Raw genomic sequence first — 19411 nt, forward strand, 5'->3', positions numbered from 1 at the left:
CCATTATACAAGTCCATTGTAGACACATGAGTTGCACTCAGTGAGTATATACAGTAATTCTACCTTTACCGATGGCTTTGTTTCCATGGTTTCAGTTACTTTTGGCAAATTACGATCTGAATATACAAACACTACTTCAGAAATAAGCATGTCACAATTAAAAGTTGCAGGTGATGCTGAGCAATGTGATGAAGTTTATATAATCCAGCGCTATATGTTTGCTCTATCTGATCGCGAAGGATCCCTTTGTCCAGTGTCCCTATGACATATATATTATTGGCTCATTATTCACTTTCAGTTATCTCACTTATCAGAGCCTCCATGGTAGCACAGTACCATGGCAATTTAACAGTCACCCCCAAAGCGTAAGAGTAATGGTACTAGCGATACTAGCAATCCGGATATGCCAAACAAAAACTTCCTCTAGCTGAAAGGTTGGAAGTTCTCAGTAAAGGCAACAATAATGTCTATATGTGCTGAGATTGCTGAGATCTATGGTAGCAATTAAATGTAATATAAATAGGTTTGTTTGGTGCTGATCGCTCTTCCAGGCATCCACTGGAAGCCTGGGTATATACCTGCCTCAGATAGGAGGGATGGCTGTCTATGCCAAAACTGCAACAATATGGGACAGTTCAGTAGTGAGAGGAACCTGATTCATGTCTTTCTAAGGAACTTGGTCCTGACCAGCAGGTGATGTAAAGTCAGGGGCAACAAATATCTTATTTGATTTTCTGCATTAGAAAAAAAAGTTGTATTATCACATATTTTTAAAAACATGATACCTTGGGCATTTTTTCTGGGTAATGGATTATGATGGAGTCAGCAATGCCCTTTAAAGCTCATTATAAGAGGCATTTTTGTTGATAAGGGAGATAGCCTAGATTCCACTTCTAATTCTATCCTCTCAATTGCTTCTTGGCATAAGCTTGCAGGACAGTACTCTAAACTCTGCTGCTATTGCCAACATCAACACTTTGAAGCATTTCTGCTGAGCAGTCGATTTTTCAGATCCCACTTCATAAACTGTAATTAGTTTTCTATAAAGGGCAAATTATTCCCTTTCTAAATTTCAGTATTTATTATACGTTTGCTGTACATTGGTATCTATACATTTCTGCCTGCAGTTAGCCCAGGGAATTAACATCTTTTTGTCCTATAAAGCCTTCTACTTAAAATAGAAGCTTTTATCACAAAAGAAGGAAAATGTCTGAAATGAGCTCACTGGGCATCAGGGAAGAAAGAAGATGTCAAGGCAGACGACATAGCGCTTGGAGGAAATAAATTCTAAGAGTGATCTAAGTAAGCAATGATAAAGTGCAAATGCCGGCCTGGGTTATAAATAACAGAATTAGTAGAGAATTGATAGATACATGAAATGACCATTAGTTATTCCTATATTAGGGGTTCAAGAAATCAAGCAGAAAGCTGGGAGTGGTGGTGCATGCCTTAAATACCAGCACTTGGGGGACAGAGGCAGGCGAGCCACCACCGCCCGGCTCGGGTGAATCTCTGGAGGTTCCAGGACAGTCAGGGCTACATAGAGAAACCCTGACTTAAAAAAAAAAAACAGAACAACAATAAAAAGAAATCAAGTAAGATTTGAAGTTTGGGGGGGGGGGAGAGAGAGAGAGAGAGAGAGAGAGAGTTCAGTGTTGTTCAGTGGTTAAGAATGCAACTGTTCTTATAGAAGGCTGGAGGTTGATTCCCAGCCCCAATGTAGGGCAATTCACATCCCATACTTCGGCCTCCTTGGGCACAAACACAACTAAAAATAAAAATTGTGAAATTAAAAAACTTGGATTTCAAAATCAGTGAGGACAAAGAATGAGCAGCACCTTAATCATTCCCAAATGGTAATAAAATGTTCCTTATTTTTTAAAAAATCTGAAGTTCATTACTTGGCACAGAGCAAGGACTTTTAGATTCCACATAACAATTATTCCCCATTAACAAGAGAACAAGAGACAAAAATGTGCTAACTGTGCAACAAATTGTGAATTTCTTTTAGCTATAAGGACAAGGGACTTGACTAAGAGGCTTGCTTGATTTGGGTTCACATCTCACACAGGCTCCATCACCAAAGATAGGAGTGCTATCAGGTGTGTTATATCTTACTGCTAGCGAGGAAACAGGCAAGCTTTCTCAAGATTCTGTTAAGTCTGATGATACCAGAAATTTTTAGAAGTAACTGAGTAAGAGACTCGTTAGACAGATCAAAGGAGTTCTTTGATTTTTTTTTCCTGTCCTTATCTCGGTGTCTCTCGGTTCCTTATTTCTTCATTCGCTCAACCTGTTCTCAAACTAAAGAATGCACGTTAAGTCTGTACCTCTACTTTCTGTATGTTCTTTTTAATTTGTGGCCTTTTATTTCTTTGTAAAATTTTATTAGCAATTACTAGTTATACACAATAGTGGGCTTCATTATGACATTTTCATGCAGCTACATACTGTATTTTGGCCCTCTTCACTCCCTGCTACCCTGTGTAGTCCCTCTCCCATCAATCTTCTTCCTCTTATCAACCAGCCTCACTTCCTCCCTCTCTCCCACTTTCTGTATGTTTAATGTACTGAACTATCAGAATGAGGGTTTTAATATTTTTGTTGCTTTTGTTTTGCTTTGTTTCTTTGTTTTGGTGACAGGGTTTCTCTTTGTAGCCCTGACTGTCCTGGAAAAACGCTAAGTAGACCAGGCTGGCCTTGAACTCAGAGATCTGCCTGCCTCTGCCTCCAGAGTACTGAGATTAAAGACATGCGCCCAACAAGCTTTAAATCTTTTGTTGTCTCTTAAGCTTGTTATAAAATTTTAATAGCACTCTCCCTTATAAAATTTTAACCTTTTCGGTTATAATAAAGCTGTCCAATAATACCTGACGAGTATCGATTTAGTTTTCTAGCTTAACTTGAAAGAGTGTGGTTACATGAAATTAGTTGGTTTACATTTCTATTGGATTTATACTGAAACCATTTTAGGACTGAGGGTCCAGTTATCGCACTGAGCAACTGTTGCGAGTTAGAAATTTGATACAAACTGTTTTGCAGATGTGGGCATCAATGTATTCTCCTGGTAGGAAAATAAAGCATAATGTAGCCCTTTTATTTTTCTTACATTCTTAGTGTCAAACACCCGGTAGGGATGAAAATGTCCTATCAGTTACGATCATCCTGGGTGAATTTTCCAGTCCCCGCTCCATCGCTGACCCACTCTTTCCCAAGACATCTCCACGTCGCCATGTTAACATCCTAAATTTTAATAGCGGAACTCAATATGCCAGCATTCACACGGAGCATCTAAGAGCCAAGCTAGACTTCTAAGCCACAGCGACCCTCAAGAAACATCAACAGAAGGTCCCACCTCGAAATAGTCAGCCCTCCACATTCCCTTCGAGCGCGGCTATCTTGCTCTTGATTGGTCCCCGTGCGTGTCTGTCACATGGAGGGTGGGGCTTACCCTCAGAGCGAATGGAGACGCTGTGGTTTTACGTCATCTCAGTGCGACGAAGCCCGCGAGGGAGGGGCGGGGTCGAGCGCTCGCCGCCGCGGTTGGGGGCTGCTGTGAAGGTGTCATGGCCGCTGCTGCGGAGCCGAGTTCCTCAAGCAGCAGCGAGAGGACCCCGGAGCGAAGCTCCAGCCCCCTCCTCACCCGCGAGGTGCTCTGCGAACTCTTTCGTTCCCTGCACACCCTAACGGGACAGGTAAGTGGAGGTGCGGTGGGGAGCATCCCGGTCCTCTCCCCCTAGTTCTCTCTGAAGCGGGGGCCGCGGAGCCCTCTGGCCCGGTGCCGCCCGCGGCTGCCGTGACCGGGAGGAGCCGGGGCCCAGCGGCCTGGGGCCGGGAGAGGCCAGCTGCACACGCGGTGACCGAGCGTGAGTACCAAGGTCTGGAGAAAACCTGGGTGCTGGCGCCGAACGCTTGCAGAAAATCAGTGCATGAGAGATGATGAGGGTTGAGGGGGCCCCTGGCGCTGACGGTCCTTCTGCCCACCGTGTATTTACTGCAGAAATTCACTGGTTAGTATGGCCTGAAACTTTTCCTAAGTGCCATCTGTACTCTTGAGGGGGTGTTTTACTCTGGGTTTTGTTTCTCTTTTAATTTATTGCATCTGTCACTCTTTGAAACGGACAGGGTGGTGTATGAGAATTTTTAAAATATAACTTGCAGTGTGCCTAAATTTTAGTGTAAATTTTTGGATGAATTATGTATGACCGATTCTAACTTCATTACCACTGTCGTGTAAGTGTAACTATTTATTAGCAAATCGATTGCTCTTACAGAAATGTCATAGTAAAATTCGATTTTAAAAGGTAGGTTCTTTCACTTTATTAGATAAACTCGTTTATGATATAATGAAGCTAATTTTTACTAAGGAGCAAAAGTATGATTGCCCGCTTTTAGAAGTATTTTGTCAGACATGTTTTCTGGTTTGTCTGGGGGCTGATCTAGTAGTCTATGAAATGGAACAGCCCACGTTTGTGTCCAGAGCAGTGGAACCTATGACAGGAGGGCGTTAGCCTGATTTCTGAGAATTATTTTAAAACCCTTAGATGGATGAAGAATTAATCTTGTAAAAATTAGTTTAATAAACATTTTAAAACAGTATGTTTATTTTAACTGGCAAACTACTTTAAGCTGTACGTTCAGTTTAATGTTATGAGGCAATAGTAGTGATCTTCTAAGCATTAAAACTTTTAAACTCAATTGCATAATAATTTACCAAAAGAAAAGTTTCAAAGTCTTAAGCACTTTCCCTATTAACATATCAGTGGTAATTAATATCCCAGATCTTTAATTTAAAAGTTCAAAAGTCAGAGAACTTTTTTTGGCATGAATTTGTAACTTCAAGACTTATTCATTCATATTCTACTGTCAAGATGAGAAAAAAATAAAAAATATTCTCGTTCATTATGTTTAGAAGTTGTAAAAATAATGTACATTGATAAAAGATTTGAATATCTAAATTATTTTGCATATTTAGTTTTTCAAAATTTTAATGAATTTATTTAAAGGTTCAAGTGGAGTAATGATTAAATCTTAACTTATGCCACCTGCTAAAAACTGTTTAGAGAAAGTGAGGTTTTCGTAACATAATAAAGGGGCTTTTGTACAAGTGTCAAATAAAAGATTTTTTTTAAAAAAAATCAGTTAAATGCTACTTTAATAATATCATGTACTTTGAGATGTGTGATTTAAGCTATACACATGTATAAGTTGCCCGTGGGGAGTGTGTCCTTTTGCGACAAATTAAAAGGATTTTTAAGATGTAAATTGTGACATGCCTAAGTTCATCTGAAGTATCATTGAATTATTAGTACTTTTCAATTGAAAGTATAAAACTGAATTGTTAAAAAGTATTTCTTTCCTCCAAATGCAAAACATAGGAATATTAACGTTTTCCTTTCCTTTCTTTGGCCCATGTTATCAAGCTAAAGATTTGTTAGTTTAGGTTTTTTAAAATAGTAATGTTTTTACTGAACTTACATAATTGATTAATCTATGTTAATAGTGTATTAATAGAAATTTTTGAATGTCTGGTTGCTGTTCCAAGAGTTATGAGGTAAAAATGCATAGAGTTCATATTGTTAATGAGGAATTTGCTGAATGAATAATTGGATGTATTTGGGGGTCATTTTTAAATTAATTTATGACATTATTGTTTAGTTTCCATAAAAGACTGAGTATCTTGAATTTCCTTTGAAGACTTACATTATTCTGCTAAATTGCTATGAGGATATGATCCAACCATTAAGATTGCTTTTCTGCACTTACTTTCTCTAGAGAATGTGATGCCTTGCTCTGGTTTAAGCTTTGCCTGTTTTTTTCCCAAACCGTCTAAATTTGCCATAATCAACTATAGATCTCTTGGAGGACTGTCAACACATGCTGATGGATTACTTTCGTGCACATTAATGAATGTATTAGTCTTACTAATTAATCCTAACATCAGATCTTAACCTAGTTATAAGCTTATCTTTGCCAGTATAGCCTATGTAAAATTTCATATTTCCTATGTCTGCCAAGTATGGGACTTCTAATGCCTCTGGTCTGAGCAATAAGTGTCTATATCTGTTATACAGTGGCGTGCTTAGCTTGGGAACCCGAGATTTCTTTGGTTTCATAGACAGTGATTTATGTTTTTTTTATTCTTATATTATAAATCTCATTTTATTTACATTTGAACTCATGAAACTTGTATCTTTAGTTTGGAAAATATAGCTAATTTTCCATAAGTTATTCTTGCAAAATAAGATACTTGCTTTCACTATGGAGTCTGTCCTTACACAGTGCTATGATATATGTCCTTAGAAAGTTTATAGGGATTCCCTCATACTCAGTCAAGTGAGCACAGATGGAAGCTTCTTCTCTAAAGTTTTGACTGATTTGGGGATATTAATTTTATATTCAGGTTCTTGGTAGTTTTCTGAATATAGTTTTGTTCTAATAAATCACTAGCTGATGAGAAATTTTCATGTAATGAGACTTAAATTTTACTAGAAAATCCTTTGGAAACACTGGACATCCCGTTCTGGTCATTTGTTGTACTGCTGTGGAAAAGCACTTGTTTTTCAGCTGAACAATTTCGTAACTAATACTTTGATTTTTATGTGAAATAATTACTTGAGTTTTAAGTTGGTTTTTTTTTTGAGTTGGTTAAATTTGAAAACAACAAAAGTGAAAAGGCTTTGAAGTCATGGATATTTTAGGCATGTGTTTGTGTGGTGTGGAACAAAGAGAGTGCACTTTCTGGACCTTGTGTAAAGCGGTTGTGCTTCCTCTCTTGAATGCTTAGCTGAAATTAGTAGGAGTCCAGCTAGGGCACATCTGTTTTGGGACACTTTCCAAAGGTATTTTAGATACCCAAGTATCAAAAGAGGGTTCATCTTTTTATCTTTCGTGGGTGGCTTCCCCTCGAAGATGGCCCCATGATACACACATAGGAACAGAATTAGAATAACAGCACGTGTTTTTATTCATTTGTTTCAAAGCTGCACCCTTTGATTTTTAAAATGGCAGCTAGGTAAAGTATTTATTATGTCATTGAAACTTAGTAACTTCAAGCAAATAGGCATGCATTACTCCATAGAAATCTTATTTTTGTGATAATCCCAGATATACAGCTTAATCGTGTAATTTTTGTGATGTTGCTGGTTTGCCCCTTTGAAGCTTAACCTCAGAGATGATGTGGTGAAAATTACAATCGATTGGAACAGGCTGCAGAGCCTCTCAGCGTCCCAGCCTGCATTGGTTCTTACTGCACTTGAGCAGCACGTTCTGTATTTACAGGTAAATTTCATATTAGAAATATTTACTGGGGTATTGAAAATAGAAATTAATTACAGTTAAACTAGCTGCAGTATTTGCCAGTGCTACCTCAACACTCTTAACAGTGCTATTAATGAAGGTTATGTAACTCTGTATTGAGTCTAGGTCTGTCCATTTCACCAGTGATCGTGATAGTTATAGGATATAAGCCCAATAGGCCAATGTGGGTATGAAATTGAATAAATACAGTTCTATTCAATTCTAGGCTTTGCTGAAAATTCAATACAGTTCATCTATGGTGGGTTATAATTAAGCAATAAGACACGGCAGGTGTGAGTCATGCTATGATAATGATTCCATGCCTTGGGTAAGTTTGGAGGCTCATGGAGTGCTTTCAGTGGTTCAAGAAGTGGCATTATCCCAGCATGACACATCCTGGAGTGTCTATTGCAATTAAACAGTTTCAGCATAGTTTTTAAAAAGAAAGTAATTTCTGTGACATTAATGTTTCATCTTAGTGAGTAGCCAGTCACTATTTCCTCTTAATAATTTGAAATAATTTACCCTTGATATTGGAAGTCAATATTGAATTATTTATAATGGTATTGTTACATTTTTTTAATATTTCAGTTTAAGAAATGAACAGTGTTGTGGCCTTGCTGGTTGTTGTTGAACATCTCTGCAAGTGTAATTGATGGAGTTGCAGGTTCTCTTGAGTCAGAGTGAAGTGTGAAGCACCAAGGATGAGCAGAACCATTTTCCCGGTCACTCTGCTGTGTTTAAGATGTCATGAGGTTTCAGAGGAGTGTTTGGTGTAGCAGACAATGGAAGCAAAATTGTATGAAAAGATGATTGGGATATTGTTTAGGAATAATGTGTTAATTTTCAACCTTGCATTCATTGACTTTTTGAGAATGTTTAACTGTGTTTCATGATTAAAAAAATAAATAAATAACAGCTAACAGTTTGTTTAAAGGGCAGGCAGTGAGCTATAGAACTCAAATGTGGACCATGTTGGGGTGGGGATGGCTAAAAGAACAGAAGTAAGTGAATTTCCATTATGAAGAACCATTTATTTTAAACCCACTCTAGTTAGAATGAGCTGTTTCCAGCTAGGGGTCTTTGTAGCGTGTTTTGTTTGTTTTGTTTCATTTTTTTCTTTCTTCTCCCATTGTTCATCTTCTTTTGTAAAATTTCATTTCATGACCCAATAAGATATCTCACTATGTCAGAAAAAGGCTGACTGTTCACTTAGAGTAACACCTACATACTTCATATCCGTGCTCTCATTCATTTTGGCCAACTGCACTTTGAAGTGGAGAATCTCCAGATCCTGTGATAATGCAGGGCATCGCTGAGTGAGAGAGAGCACTGCTCTCCTGCCAAGGAGAGAACGGACCTAGTGCTCTGAGTGACGTGTTAATTAATGGCATCCAGGCCAGAGACTAAAGGCTTTGATTTGGCACAAAATAAAAGATGAGTGACAGAATGATTTCCTCAAAGAAAGATTTAAATTTCCTCAGGTTTTCATTCTGTTTCTTTTTTTTTTAAGTACTTTTACAGCAAACGATAAGGGCGATAGTAATAGAAAGCAGCAAACACGTGTATAGTCAGACCTGTTTATCCCTGTCTGCCAGCTTTTTATATTTAATAACTGGTAATAGTCATTTACTCAATACCCATTTATATAAATATATCACAAATTTAGAGTAGTTTGAACCTGAGCAGATGTCACTGTGTTCTTTTTAGCCTTTTTTAGCAAAACTTCAGTCTTTAATTAAAGAGAATTCAACTGCTGTTGAAGAGCTCAGACAGACAGAAACGGAAACCAAGAGTGAACTAAATGCTAAACATCCCACTGGGGACCTACAGGATGAAGGAAAGCTCAGAGATTGTGATTTGGATGTGAAAAAGACACAAATCCATTTTGATCCAGAAGTTGTTCAGATAAAGGCTGGGAAAGCAGAAGTAAGCTTGAGTGGTGCAGGGTGGGGCGGAGACATTACTTTTAAGAGTTCTGTTGTGTTTTGATTGTTAAAATATTTATTGTTTGTAGATTGACAGGAGAATATCTGCATTTATTGAAAGAAAACAAGCTGAAATCAATGAAAACAACGTCAGGGAATTTTGCAATGTTATTGATTGTAATCAAGGTAACTAGAAGTTTATTTTTATAGGATTTTAAATATTTTGACAAGTGCTGTAATATTTTGTCTTAAACATGAATAACATTAAGAACAAAATTCAGTTTTACAAGTTTTTAGTTGGTAATTAAGGCAGTAGAGTTTTATTTAGTAATGGGCAGTGTCGTCAAGCTGATTTTCATTTTGGTTACACAAAAGTCAAGTGGAGGTAAACTGCAGAGACATGTTTACTGCGAGTGGGAGAAGCTGAAAGTGAAGGTGAGTGTTGGGTGGTGGTGTTCAGACTCGCTCCGGAAGAACAAAGCAATATGACATTCAGATCTGTAAATGTACCTGTGGAATTATGTTAATTCAGTGAATTTAGTAAAGCTGGTAGCATTCCTCAAGAAGGGGCAGTTTTCCCTTTACTCCTGAGTCTCATCATGGATCTCTCCAGCTTGCCATGAAGACTGGAGTCCTCGGTGTTTTTCCGTTTTTTGTTGTTTGCTGGTTTTCCTGAGTCTCCTTTCCCTGTTCATATGCTGCTGCAGTGTGTTTCAGGTCTAGCAATGTGCCTGCAGAGCACCATACACTGTCTGGCACTGCCATAGTTCATAGTCAGTTTTCCTTGTGATCTTAGGAAAAACATATGGAGGAATGTTTGTAATTGGACCACAGTTTTTCTTATTGCCTTTAATATCTCTTGGCTAATGATTATAAGCATGGAATTGTCAGTTGAACCTGGAAGTGATTCATAATCACATTGATACAGGATGCTCTTAACATAATAATGTAAGCTCGCTTTGGGTTCTAAACTTAACTTTTTCACTGTTGGCTTTTGTGGCTCTCTAGATTTAGCATTTTAGAACAGGTATAACAGTGGCAAAAATCTCAGGTACGCCAGTCCAGTTGTGCGCACCTCAAGAGAAAGGGTTTGTTGAGGGAGCAAGTGCATGTGTCACTAATGTTATTCCTCTGTGCTTCCTGCTAACTCTATTATTATAAACCATCAGGGGATAGAAATTGACAAGAATTGAAATGCTCAGCAGGATTCCTGGCCCATTCAATCCCTCCTGGCTCCAAACAGTGCTCGCAAGAATTACTGCGAGAGTGACTAGCACTCATTCACTGTCCCCACACCAGGCTGCACTTCTTGCTGATAGCTCTGCATTTGGACTCTAGCCCTGGGATGGATCATAGCTTTTTTTTTTTTAATACCCTCAGACCAATGAAAGAATAGAAAGAATAGAGAAGTGTAGGCCCCTTATATATATATTGAGGTGTTTCCAAGGAAAAGAAAATGAGTCTGTTTAGTCTTTAAATATAAAATGTTAAGTGGGTTTTCAATTTTGTTTAGTTTTGTCTTATCACAGATGTGTTAAACTTAAGCTTAAAAAAATACATTTTCATGTGTTAGTGTATTTTAAAGACCTTTCGGTTGATCTAAGAAAAATATTATTTTTAAAAATCAGATTTCATGGAATAACAAAAGACTCTTAAATCATTTTGTACCCATTTTTTATAAAGTAATGATGGGAATTTAACAGAAAATTTACTACCAATGTATAATTTTACTGTTACTTCAAATATTAACATATATTTCTATATGTTATTTATTATATAGTGTTTTATAGATTACAATTATACTAATATTTAATAGTATGCATTTTGTTAATGTATCTCTAATTTCTTTCCATAGAAGTTATTTGTTAATTAAAGAAATTACAGGTTTCACTTTGATAAAAATATTGGGAAATTTTACATATCTTTTTTAAAATTACAGTTTTTTAATAGTAAGATTAAGAGATGTGATGCCTTCTGATGAGGAATTTTTAAATAAACATTGGAAATCTAGGAACAGAGGTGAAGTGTGTGCTGTACTTGAGGTCTCTATGTGTATTGTACTTGAGACTTCAGTGTCCTTTTTTATCTGAAGATTAAAAAAGAAGTATAAAATATCCAATCAATCCATCCCTCTGTAAGATGTTCACTAATTTGGTAATAACAAAAATGCTGAAAGTTTTTAAAGATAATCTGGTAAATTGGTTTCTGTTTCTATAATGGAATTAGAATATGGTACTCTAGAATATGTGGATTTTTTCTCCAAAGGTCAATGGAACTTAGTAATAGCTATCAGAAGTTATGACATTTAATGTTAATGGTTTTTCTATATATGAAAATATTACATATACATATACATAAAAATATCACATGTGATTCACTTCAGAGGATAAAGATCACCCAGACTAGTCTATGTGATAGTAATGCAGTTATATTATTTTTATTTTAAATTCTTTCTTGAGTAAAATATGAATTATTAGAAGTTTATCATAATTTTATACATTTGTAATTAAGAATATATTTGAACTAAATTCATCCAAATTCTCCCTAGAAAATAGTTGTGCAAGAACCGATGCCATCTTTACTCCTTATCCTGGATTTAAAAGTCATGTCAAGGGTAAGTAGCTGCCGTATGATATCTGTCACTGGCAGAAGTTCGTGGAGCTTCATAACAATATGGAATAGAAATACTTTTCCTATCTAAACTTTATTCTAAAACAAAAGCATTGCCTTTCTTCCTTTTTGAGCTTTTGATTAGGTGACCGTTATGGGAAAAAATATACTGTTAGGGAGAGAAAATTTCTGTTTTTGAAACATAAATTCACATGGACCTAAAAGTCTCTTAACTTAGTTTCTAGAGTTGTGAATACATATGGACCACAGACCAGACCAGAAGGAATTCCGGGGTCAGGTCACAAGCCTCCAGGCACGCTCCGAGACTGTGGGAATCAGGCTGTGGAAGAGCGGCTCCAGAACATGGAGGCTCACCTGCGGTTGCAGACGGGTGAGTCGGGTTCGGACTGTCAAGTCTTAAGGAAATTAGATTCATTTAGCTTCCGAATTTTCCTTGAACATTCCTTGGAAAGCCCTCATTCTAGGTGCGTGAAACAGTTGCTACTGGTGAGAAATCTATAAAGGTCTGGTGTTCTGCTTTTTCTCCCTGCACATTCCGCTTTCTAAACTGGGAAACAAATTCTGAGTAGACTGTCAGCCTCGGTCACTGAAGTGCCGACAGGAAATGAATGGAATGCATCGCTGAGGCCAACTTCAGAACTCCTGTGTTCTTAGCCACCCTGCCAGGTACAACAGTGCACTCCCGACAATAAACATAAATGAATAAGCGCAGGGGAAAAGTGAACCCATATTTATTGAACAACACTCTCTCTGTGAAAGTGTCCTGCCTATGCCACAGTACCCTGTGGAAGTGTGTGCTGTTCCTGCGGGAAAGGCGCAGACTGAAGTTCAGAGCTCAAGCAGCTTGCCCAGGATGTCAGAGTGAGTGAGAACGGGAAAGCAAACACAGTCTTCCCTGTTAGTTACCATGCTCATGATTCTCCTCCTAAATGTTCCTACATGTCTCTGCTTCCCTCTGCACAGCTACTGCAGGAAATGAAGTGCCTGTAATCTCTGTCCTTGGGTGACAAGAGACAGACAAAGAGTTTGTCACTAAACTCCCTCCTCTGGGTTATTTTTCACCCCATGGCCAAATTGCAGTTTTTCAAGCTTGTATCTCATCTTGTTTCTACCTGGCTAAAAATTCTTTAATAGTTCTCTGTAACTCTCAAACACATAGCAGACGCAGTACTTACCAGAGAGACTGGGGTCTAGACCAAGGAAGTCACAGTGGTGATGTCTGAAGGAGTAGAAAGAATCTGAATATAATAATGAACTTGATGTCTAAGTATCTTCAATACACCCTGCCCTCCTCCAAAAGAAGTACAGTGGAGAATTATGGGAAAACCCCTCTCATTACTTCTCAAGGTCCTAGAAGTAGAATTTGCAGGAAATGATAGGATAAACACAGCTGTCACGTGGAATTGTCATCTTGTCACTGCTGAGTGACTACCTTCTAAGGAACTACCAGCACCTATTAGAAACACTATTTTCAGTAGCTCATAAAATGAATTTTGTAAAACACTTGTAGCATTGTAAGGCGCATAAGCAATATTTAGAAAGCAGAGTCTATAATTTGTCTCACAGAACTCAAAGTGAAATTGCAACTCAGGGTGAAACTGTGAGTTCAGGATTTCAGTTTATTTTGCTTCCTCTCTGCTTTTTCCTAACTTTAAGTGTTTTTGTTCTTATGTATACATGGTATTTTAAGTATAAAAATGATGAAACAGAATTATTCATTAAGATTTTGGCATTTTTCCCTCATGAATTTAGGTGGTCCAGTACCAAGAGACATTTATCAGAGAATTAAGAAGCTTGAAGATAAAATCCTTGAGTTGGAAGGCATCTCTCCTGAATACTTTCAATCTGTAGTAAGTACTGATGTCTTTTAAAAACAAAGTCTTATTTTGGTTTATAATCTTTGTTATGTATCAGTACACTCAATTGATCCATGTTAAACTAACATGGCACCGTCTCTTCATTCTTGGTTGATGTCGTATTGCTAAGCTATCATAAATCTTTGCAAATACTGTTTTCATAAGTCACTTCCCTGCTAAATGCTTTCAGTAAATCCCTGCCTGGAGAAGATAAAAAGCCTCTGGATATAGCTATAATTTGGTGGCTTCTGTGGCTGGTTTTTTGTTGGTTTTTTTTTTTTTTTTTTTTTTTCAATTTGATGAATATTTGTAGAAAAAGTCACTGCTCGACTGTTAGGTTGACTTCATGACACAAAGTTAGCCATGGTTCCCTGACTGACCCCTTTGGTAGCAGCCAAGGAATTTTTGCCAGAATGTTCCTTTTCAAATTTCCACGCAGTGGTTTCTGATGTTGTGAACTAAGACGAAAGTATAGAAAGAATTGGGTCATGCAGGGCAAGTGTTCCACCACTGTGCTGTCTTTTTAGCCCATCTGTAAGAAATATGAATCTAAACCCACTCAAGCAGTATGGAAATTATAAAACAGTGAGACACAGACCTCAGGGCTGATCTTGTGGCAAAGTCATGGTTGAGAAATACTTGAGTTCCTGCTCCTCTTGGCTCTGTCTGGTGTTGGCTTCTTCCTTTGGTAGATGGCAAGGCTGCTATAAACGTTAGGTGTTTTATCCACATACAGTAGTGGCCCAAGGGACTGTTCTTTGTTTCTCAGAAGAGAAGTTTGCAGAAAATTCCTCCTTGTTCCCCATCCTTTCTCATTAGCTACAGTTGGGGTGAGGTAGACACTCCTTTGAGTCACACAGTGGATAAGGAGCTGTTGTCTCAGTCACAGTGCTTTCAGTGGCCAAAGATGTCTGTTTGCAAGTGTGTGTGTGTTTAGTGCAGTATACCAAATTCCCTTTACCTCTATCCACTGTTTCTTCCCGTGGTCAGTTTCCCAGAATGGGAAGATTCTTTTAAAAGAATCCAAGTAGAAAATTCCAAGAGCACCTCTTTCCCAGTTTCCCGGACTTGTGACTGGCTGGGAAGGAATGGGAAGGGGGTCTTTGTAGAGGAGCTTGCTGTTACACTGTTGCACAGTAACAGCGCCCTCCTCTGCCCCTGTAACTTTGCAGACAATGCTTGGGAAGTTTGGAGCTCTGCTTTGGGCTCCCAGAGGCTGTTTGTGTATTGCGGTTATCTATAAAGGAAGTAATGGTGATATTTTCTAAATAATGATTATTTTGTTACTTTTAAACTAGAACTTCTCTGGAAAAAGAAGAAAAGTCCAACCCCCACAAGTAAGTTACTGAGTCTTCCTTCTGAATAGATTAATGAGCTTTTTATCTTAGTAATGAAAGTGTCTACTCTGGCTGCATTTAGGCCGTACCTTGGCAGACTTTAGGTTGAATTAGGGAAATAGTTTTACCGTAAGAGGGTAGAATGACTCCAACAGGCTAACTCAATATAAAAATCTTTGCTTGTTTTTAATTGAAGAATATTTAGGTTAGAAAACACTTAAATGCCCTAATAACTTCAGTCTCTTCCCACTTTCCCTATTGTGGGCACTACTAATTAGCATTATCTAAATCAAAAAGAGGGTGATTTCATGACCAGGGAGATAGCTTAGTGGGCAAAGTACTTATAGCACATTCAAGAGGCCTGTGTTTCAGCCCCTAGCACCTGCATCCAAAGCAGGCAAAGTGTTGTAGGTCTGTTCCCTCAACACTGGGAGGTGTGTGCTTACTGGCTCACCTGCTGGCCAGTTCAATGATAGACCCTGTCTCAGAAAGTGAGGTGGGAAACAGTTGAAGAGGATACCCTTTGTTAGTCTCTGGCCTCCACAGGCACGTGTATGCACAAACACACACTCCTGACCCCTCTCACACACAAAGGCTATTGCAGCTTAGTTCTCTGCCAAGTACCTTATTAGTTCAGTTTGAAATAATAGTATGATTTTGCTAGCCTTAATGATAAACTTTTTAAATTGTAGCACTCAGGAGGATGGTGAAGGGTCAGAAGTTCAAGGCCAGCCTGTACTACATAGTGAGGCCCTGTCTCACCACCCCTTATTCCTCAGATTAGCTTGTTACATATTTATTGTAAATTTTTGAGTTCGTTCTTAAGAGCAGCCTTTGTTTCCCAGATGTAGTTAGTCCCTCAGGAGGAAAGTTCTGGGTATTTTAAGCTAATTCTTCACTGTTTGTTTTTCACGGGGGTTTTGTTTTGTATTTACTTTTTTTTTTTTAGTCTTTCAAAGCATAAAAACTCCACAAGTGCTTTGTCATTAGGGAAGAAGCAGGGCAGCATGGCATTGTGTTTATATATACATTTGTTCTGTGTTGCCGGGCTAGGATCCAGGGCCTCACACGTCAGGTAAATGGTTACAGCCCAGAAGAAATAGAAACCGTATTAGTCTATGCTGTTAAATTATGGCACAGTCGCCATACAGAACTGCCAGTCTTATAGTCACCACGTACTAATATGCTGCTGGGTAGTCAGGTGTGTATGGTTCACTTAGCACTCTGTCTGCATGAGGAAACTTAAGTGTCTTCGTCTTGTTTCCAGCAGAACTATTCACTGGCTGAGCTGGACGAGAAAATTAGTGCCCTCAAACGATCCCTGCTCAGAAAATCAAGAGAAGCAGAGTCCATGGCAGCTCACCACCTTCCGTGAGAACTGCCTCATCATGCGTGCAGATTACATGTTTTTAATGATTTGCAGTGTGTTTATGAATATAAACTTCTCTGTGAGGTCAAGGTTTATTTTAACATGAGTCTGGCTTGCAGCAAATAATCAGGTGTTCCAGTGTTTGGAGATGATGTGAACCTTGAAGATCGCGCTGTTTGAATCTATTTCCTTCTGTTTTAAAGGAGGCATCTTAGATATTGAAAAACTTAATTTGGAAGAACTTCTTTTGGTGGTCCACCAGAGATTATTATTTTGATAGTTGTATTTAAAAGGACTTTATATTTGTAACATTGAATAACCACTTTCTTAGTTTGTATTTATAATATTGAATGGTTATTTTCTTAGTTTATATTAGTATTTTGTACATAGTGGGTGTTTATCAAAATTTTACTGACAAAAACCCTGACAAATGCATGTATATAATTTTTATATGTCTTTTGTATTATAAATAAAGAATCGGTCAGCTTTATCACTATTGACTGTGTGGCCTTGAGCGAGTTAATCTCTGTGCCCTGCTTTGCTGCTCTCTAAAGGGGGATGACAGGAGAACCTACCTCACTGACAACTGTGAAGATTGCATGACCATGCTGGTCTGTCCTGAAGGAGTGGCCTAGTAAACCTTAGTGTCTAACAGGCATCCCTCCTTGGACAGTAAGAAGGCCATCACAGAGAGGTTTCATTACCACGGCTGGAAACAGCATGTGAAAGATACAGCTGCATGTAGCTGTCTGAGAGCCGTTTGGACCCAAGCATCAGAAATGCACCTCAGATCACTTGTAAGGGAAGAGAGGTTAGGAAAGACTCAGGAGTATGGAGCTTACCTGGGGGAGCATAGCTAAACATGTGGATTCAGAATGTCTCCAGCAGTCAGTCTGGCTCATTGCCCTGACTGTTCTGTTCCCTAACTCGCTGTTTTCTGCTCTCCCTCTTTGCTTTTTCTTTACTACTTAGATCATTCATGCAGTCAGGATATTCTCACTACTGGCTGCTCTTTCCAGCCCCCTCTGCTTGAAGAGTTATAAAATAGCCTATCCACTTTTACTTCCCCAGGTGAGCTGAGACAATAGCTCTGTCTTTATAAACTCAACCTCTTCTAATTGTCTTTGATTAGCTCTAGTACATAGTGTCATCCCAACTCTGAGAACCACTGCTTACTGTTGCGTCTGGAACCTTCTAAAAAAGCCAGGACTTAGTCCCATGCCGTGTCCGCTAGTGTAGATAAACTCATCCAGTATAAGGTCCTGGCAAAAACTATTCTAGGCTAGTAAACTGTCAGCCTTTGTCCTTTTGAGTGCATCGCTCACTGAAAAGTGATACCAGGAGTTTAGGGAGGAAGATTAATCCAAGCTACCTAATGACCATTCCTCTAGGGCTTTTTGTTACTTGACACCGTTCCTCGCCCCATCTGTTTCTTCCTAATGGTGTTTGTTGTCCTTAGAAGAAGAGAGTATGGTAAAAAGTTAGAAAAAGACTTGCTTTCAGGGACAGCAAAACCTTCCTAGTCAATCCCAGGTTACAGTTTTTCTAGTGTTTCCTAATGGGCTGAACTTCCCTAACTTCTTGTTGCAGCTGGATATTTACAAACCAGAGTCTTTTGGACCTTGAGACGCCCAAGGTCTTGAGTGGGCTCATAAGAAACACTCATGTAGGAAGCATCTGCTCTCTGGAAGTAGATCCTGCTGCAGACTTGGCCTCTGTGGGTGCTTTGAAGTTATGACTGAGAACACTTGGTCTCCAGTGTTCTTTCTCTTGTAATAGCTGCGGTGGGGAGACCTTTGTGGGGTGTGTGTGTGTGTGTGTCAATGTCTACCCCAGGATAATGATGTCTTGCTTGATAGGATCTCGAAACACAAAAATTGCTATGTGTGACCAGGCCTTTAGGGAATAAATGAAGGTTGTTGCCACAAAGAAAACGGGCTGGAACCCCCTGGCTGTGTTCTACACTGATAATTGTGTGATTGGCCTTTCTAAAATTTTCAGTTTACTGAGAAAAAATTCTCAAGTGTACATTAACTGAAAATATTTTATGATCATAAAGACAGCATCTCTCAGCCCATCAACAACATGTTTAGTAGGAGTTACAGCTAAGGAAGCTGATATTTGGGAACTGGACAGCTGGCGCAGTGGTTAAAAGCTCTTGCTGTCACAGAGATTGGGGTTTGGTTCCCAGCACCCACCTGGTAGTTCACAGCTTCATGTAATGGGTCATCTGATACCCTCTTCAGAACTCTGTGGGCACCAGACAAATGTGATACATGTGTGTGCTCACAACAAACACACCTAAAGCACACAAAAAAAAGTCTAAAATTTTGTTTTAAAAGAACTGACATACGTTCATTACTTATATTATTTATATTATATCTTAAGTTGGATATCCTTAAAAGGACAAGGATTTATTCCAGTATAAGTTCTTTAGACTCTTGAGAGTTCTATTTTGAAAACTTAATGCTTTATTTTTTCCTACATCTTTTTGAAACATTTTGATGTTTTTTTTAAATCACAGGAATTAATCAACAGTTACTCTCAACTATGCTAAGACTAAAAAAATGAAATAAAGGATAATGTACCAGCACAATGGATGATGACTATCGTAATATCTTCCCATTTTCACACAGCCCGAAGTGCATCATGGTTCAAGAGAGACTGAGTCTGGATAGACCATCTTCTCCCCGCTCCCTCATACACCCACACCCACAGCTTTCAAGGAATACATTTAAGGTGTTGTTGTGGTTTTAAGTAGAACAATAAGTTCTAAAAGAAAACAGGACTTTGATGACTGTGGATGCAATCAGGTAAATTCAGAGGGGCTCTAAAGATGGTCTCTCTCCCGACTCAGTTTCCTGAAATGGATTTGCTTCACCTTTGCTGTGGCACATGATGAGCACGTAGTTATTAGCTACCCTTCATTACTCATGTCAAATATGGACACTTTAAAACCCAAGAAAATAAGAAAAATTGTGTTTACTATGT

At 38.5% G+C, this 19411-nt stretch overlaps 1 protein-coding gene across 3 annotated transcripts; it reads left to right on the forward strand.

Annotated features, from left to right (window-relative positions):
* Positions 1 to 3536: 3536 nt before the first annotated feature.
* On the forward strand, positions 3537 to 16916 carry Mbip (MAP3K12 binding inhibitory protein 1). Of its 3 annotated transcripts, none has more exons than XM_005343715.2 (9): positions 3537 to 3695; positions 7162 to 7281; positions 9010 to 9228; positions 9317 to 9413; positions 11776 to 11841; positions 12076 to 12228; positions 13611 to 13708; positions 15013 to 15051; positions 16319 to 16916. In XM_005343715.2, the coding sequence occupies exons 1-9, from the start codon at positions 3567 to 3569 to the stop codon at positions 16424 to 16426; spliced, it is 1029 nt and encodes a 342-aa protein (XP_005343772.1). In that variant the 5' UTR covers positions 3537 to 3566; the 3' UTR covers positions 16427 to 16916. The 3 variants fall into 3 exon arrangements, with proteins under 3 accessions (XP_005343772.1, XP_005343773.1, XP_013202794.1); XM_005343716.2 differs by having other exon boundaries at positions 16322 to 16916; XM_013347340.2 differs by lacking the exon at positions 13611 to 13708.
* The last annotated feature ends 2495 nt before the right edge of the window (positions 16917 to 19411 follow it).

Source organism: Microtus ochrogaster, chromosome 1 (genome assembly GCF_000317375.1).
Source record: "Microtus ochrogaster isolate Prairie Vole_2 chromosome 1, MicOch1.0, whole genome shotgun sequence".
NCBI lineage: Eukaryota > Metazoa > Chordata > Mammalia > Rodentia > Cricetidae > Microtus > Microtus ochrogaster.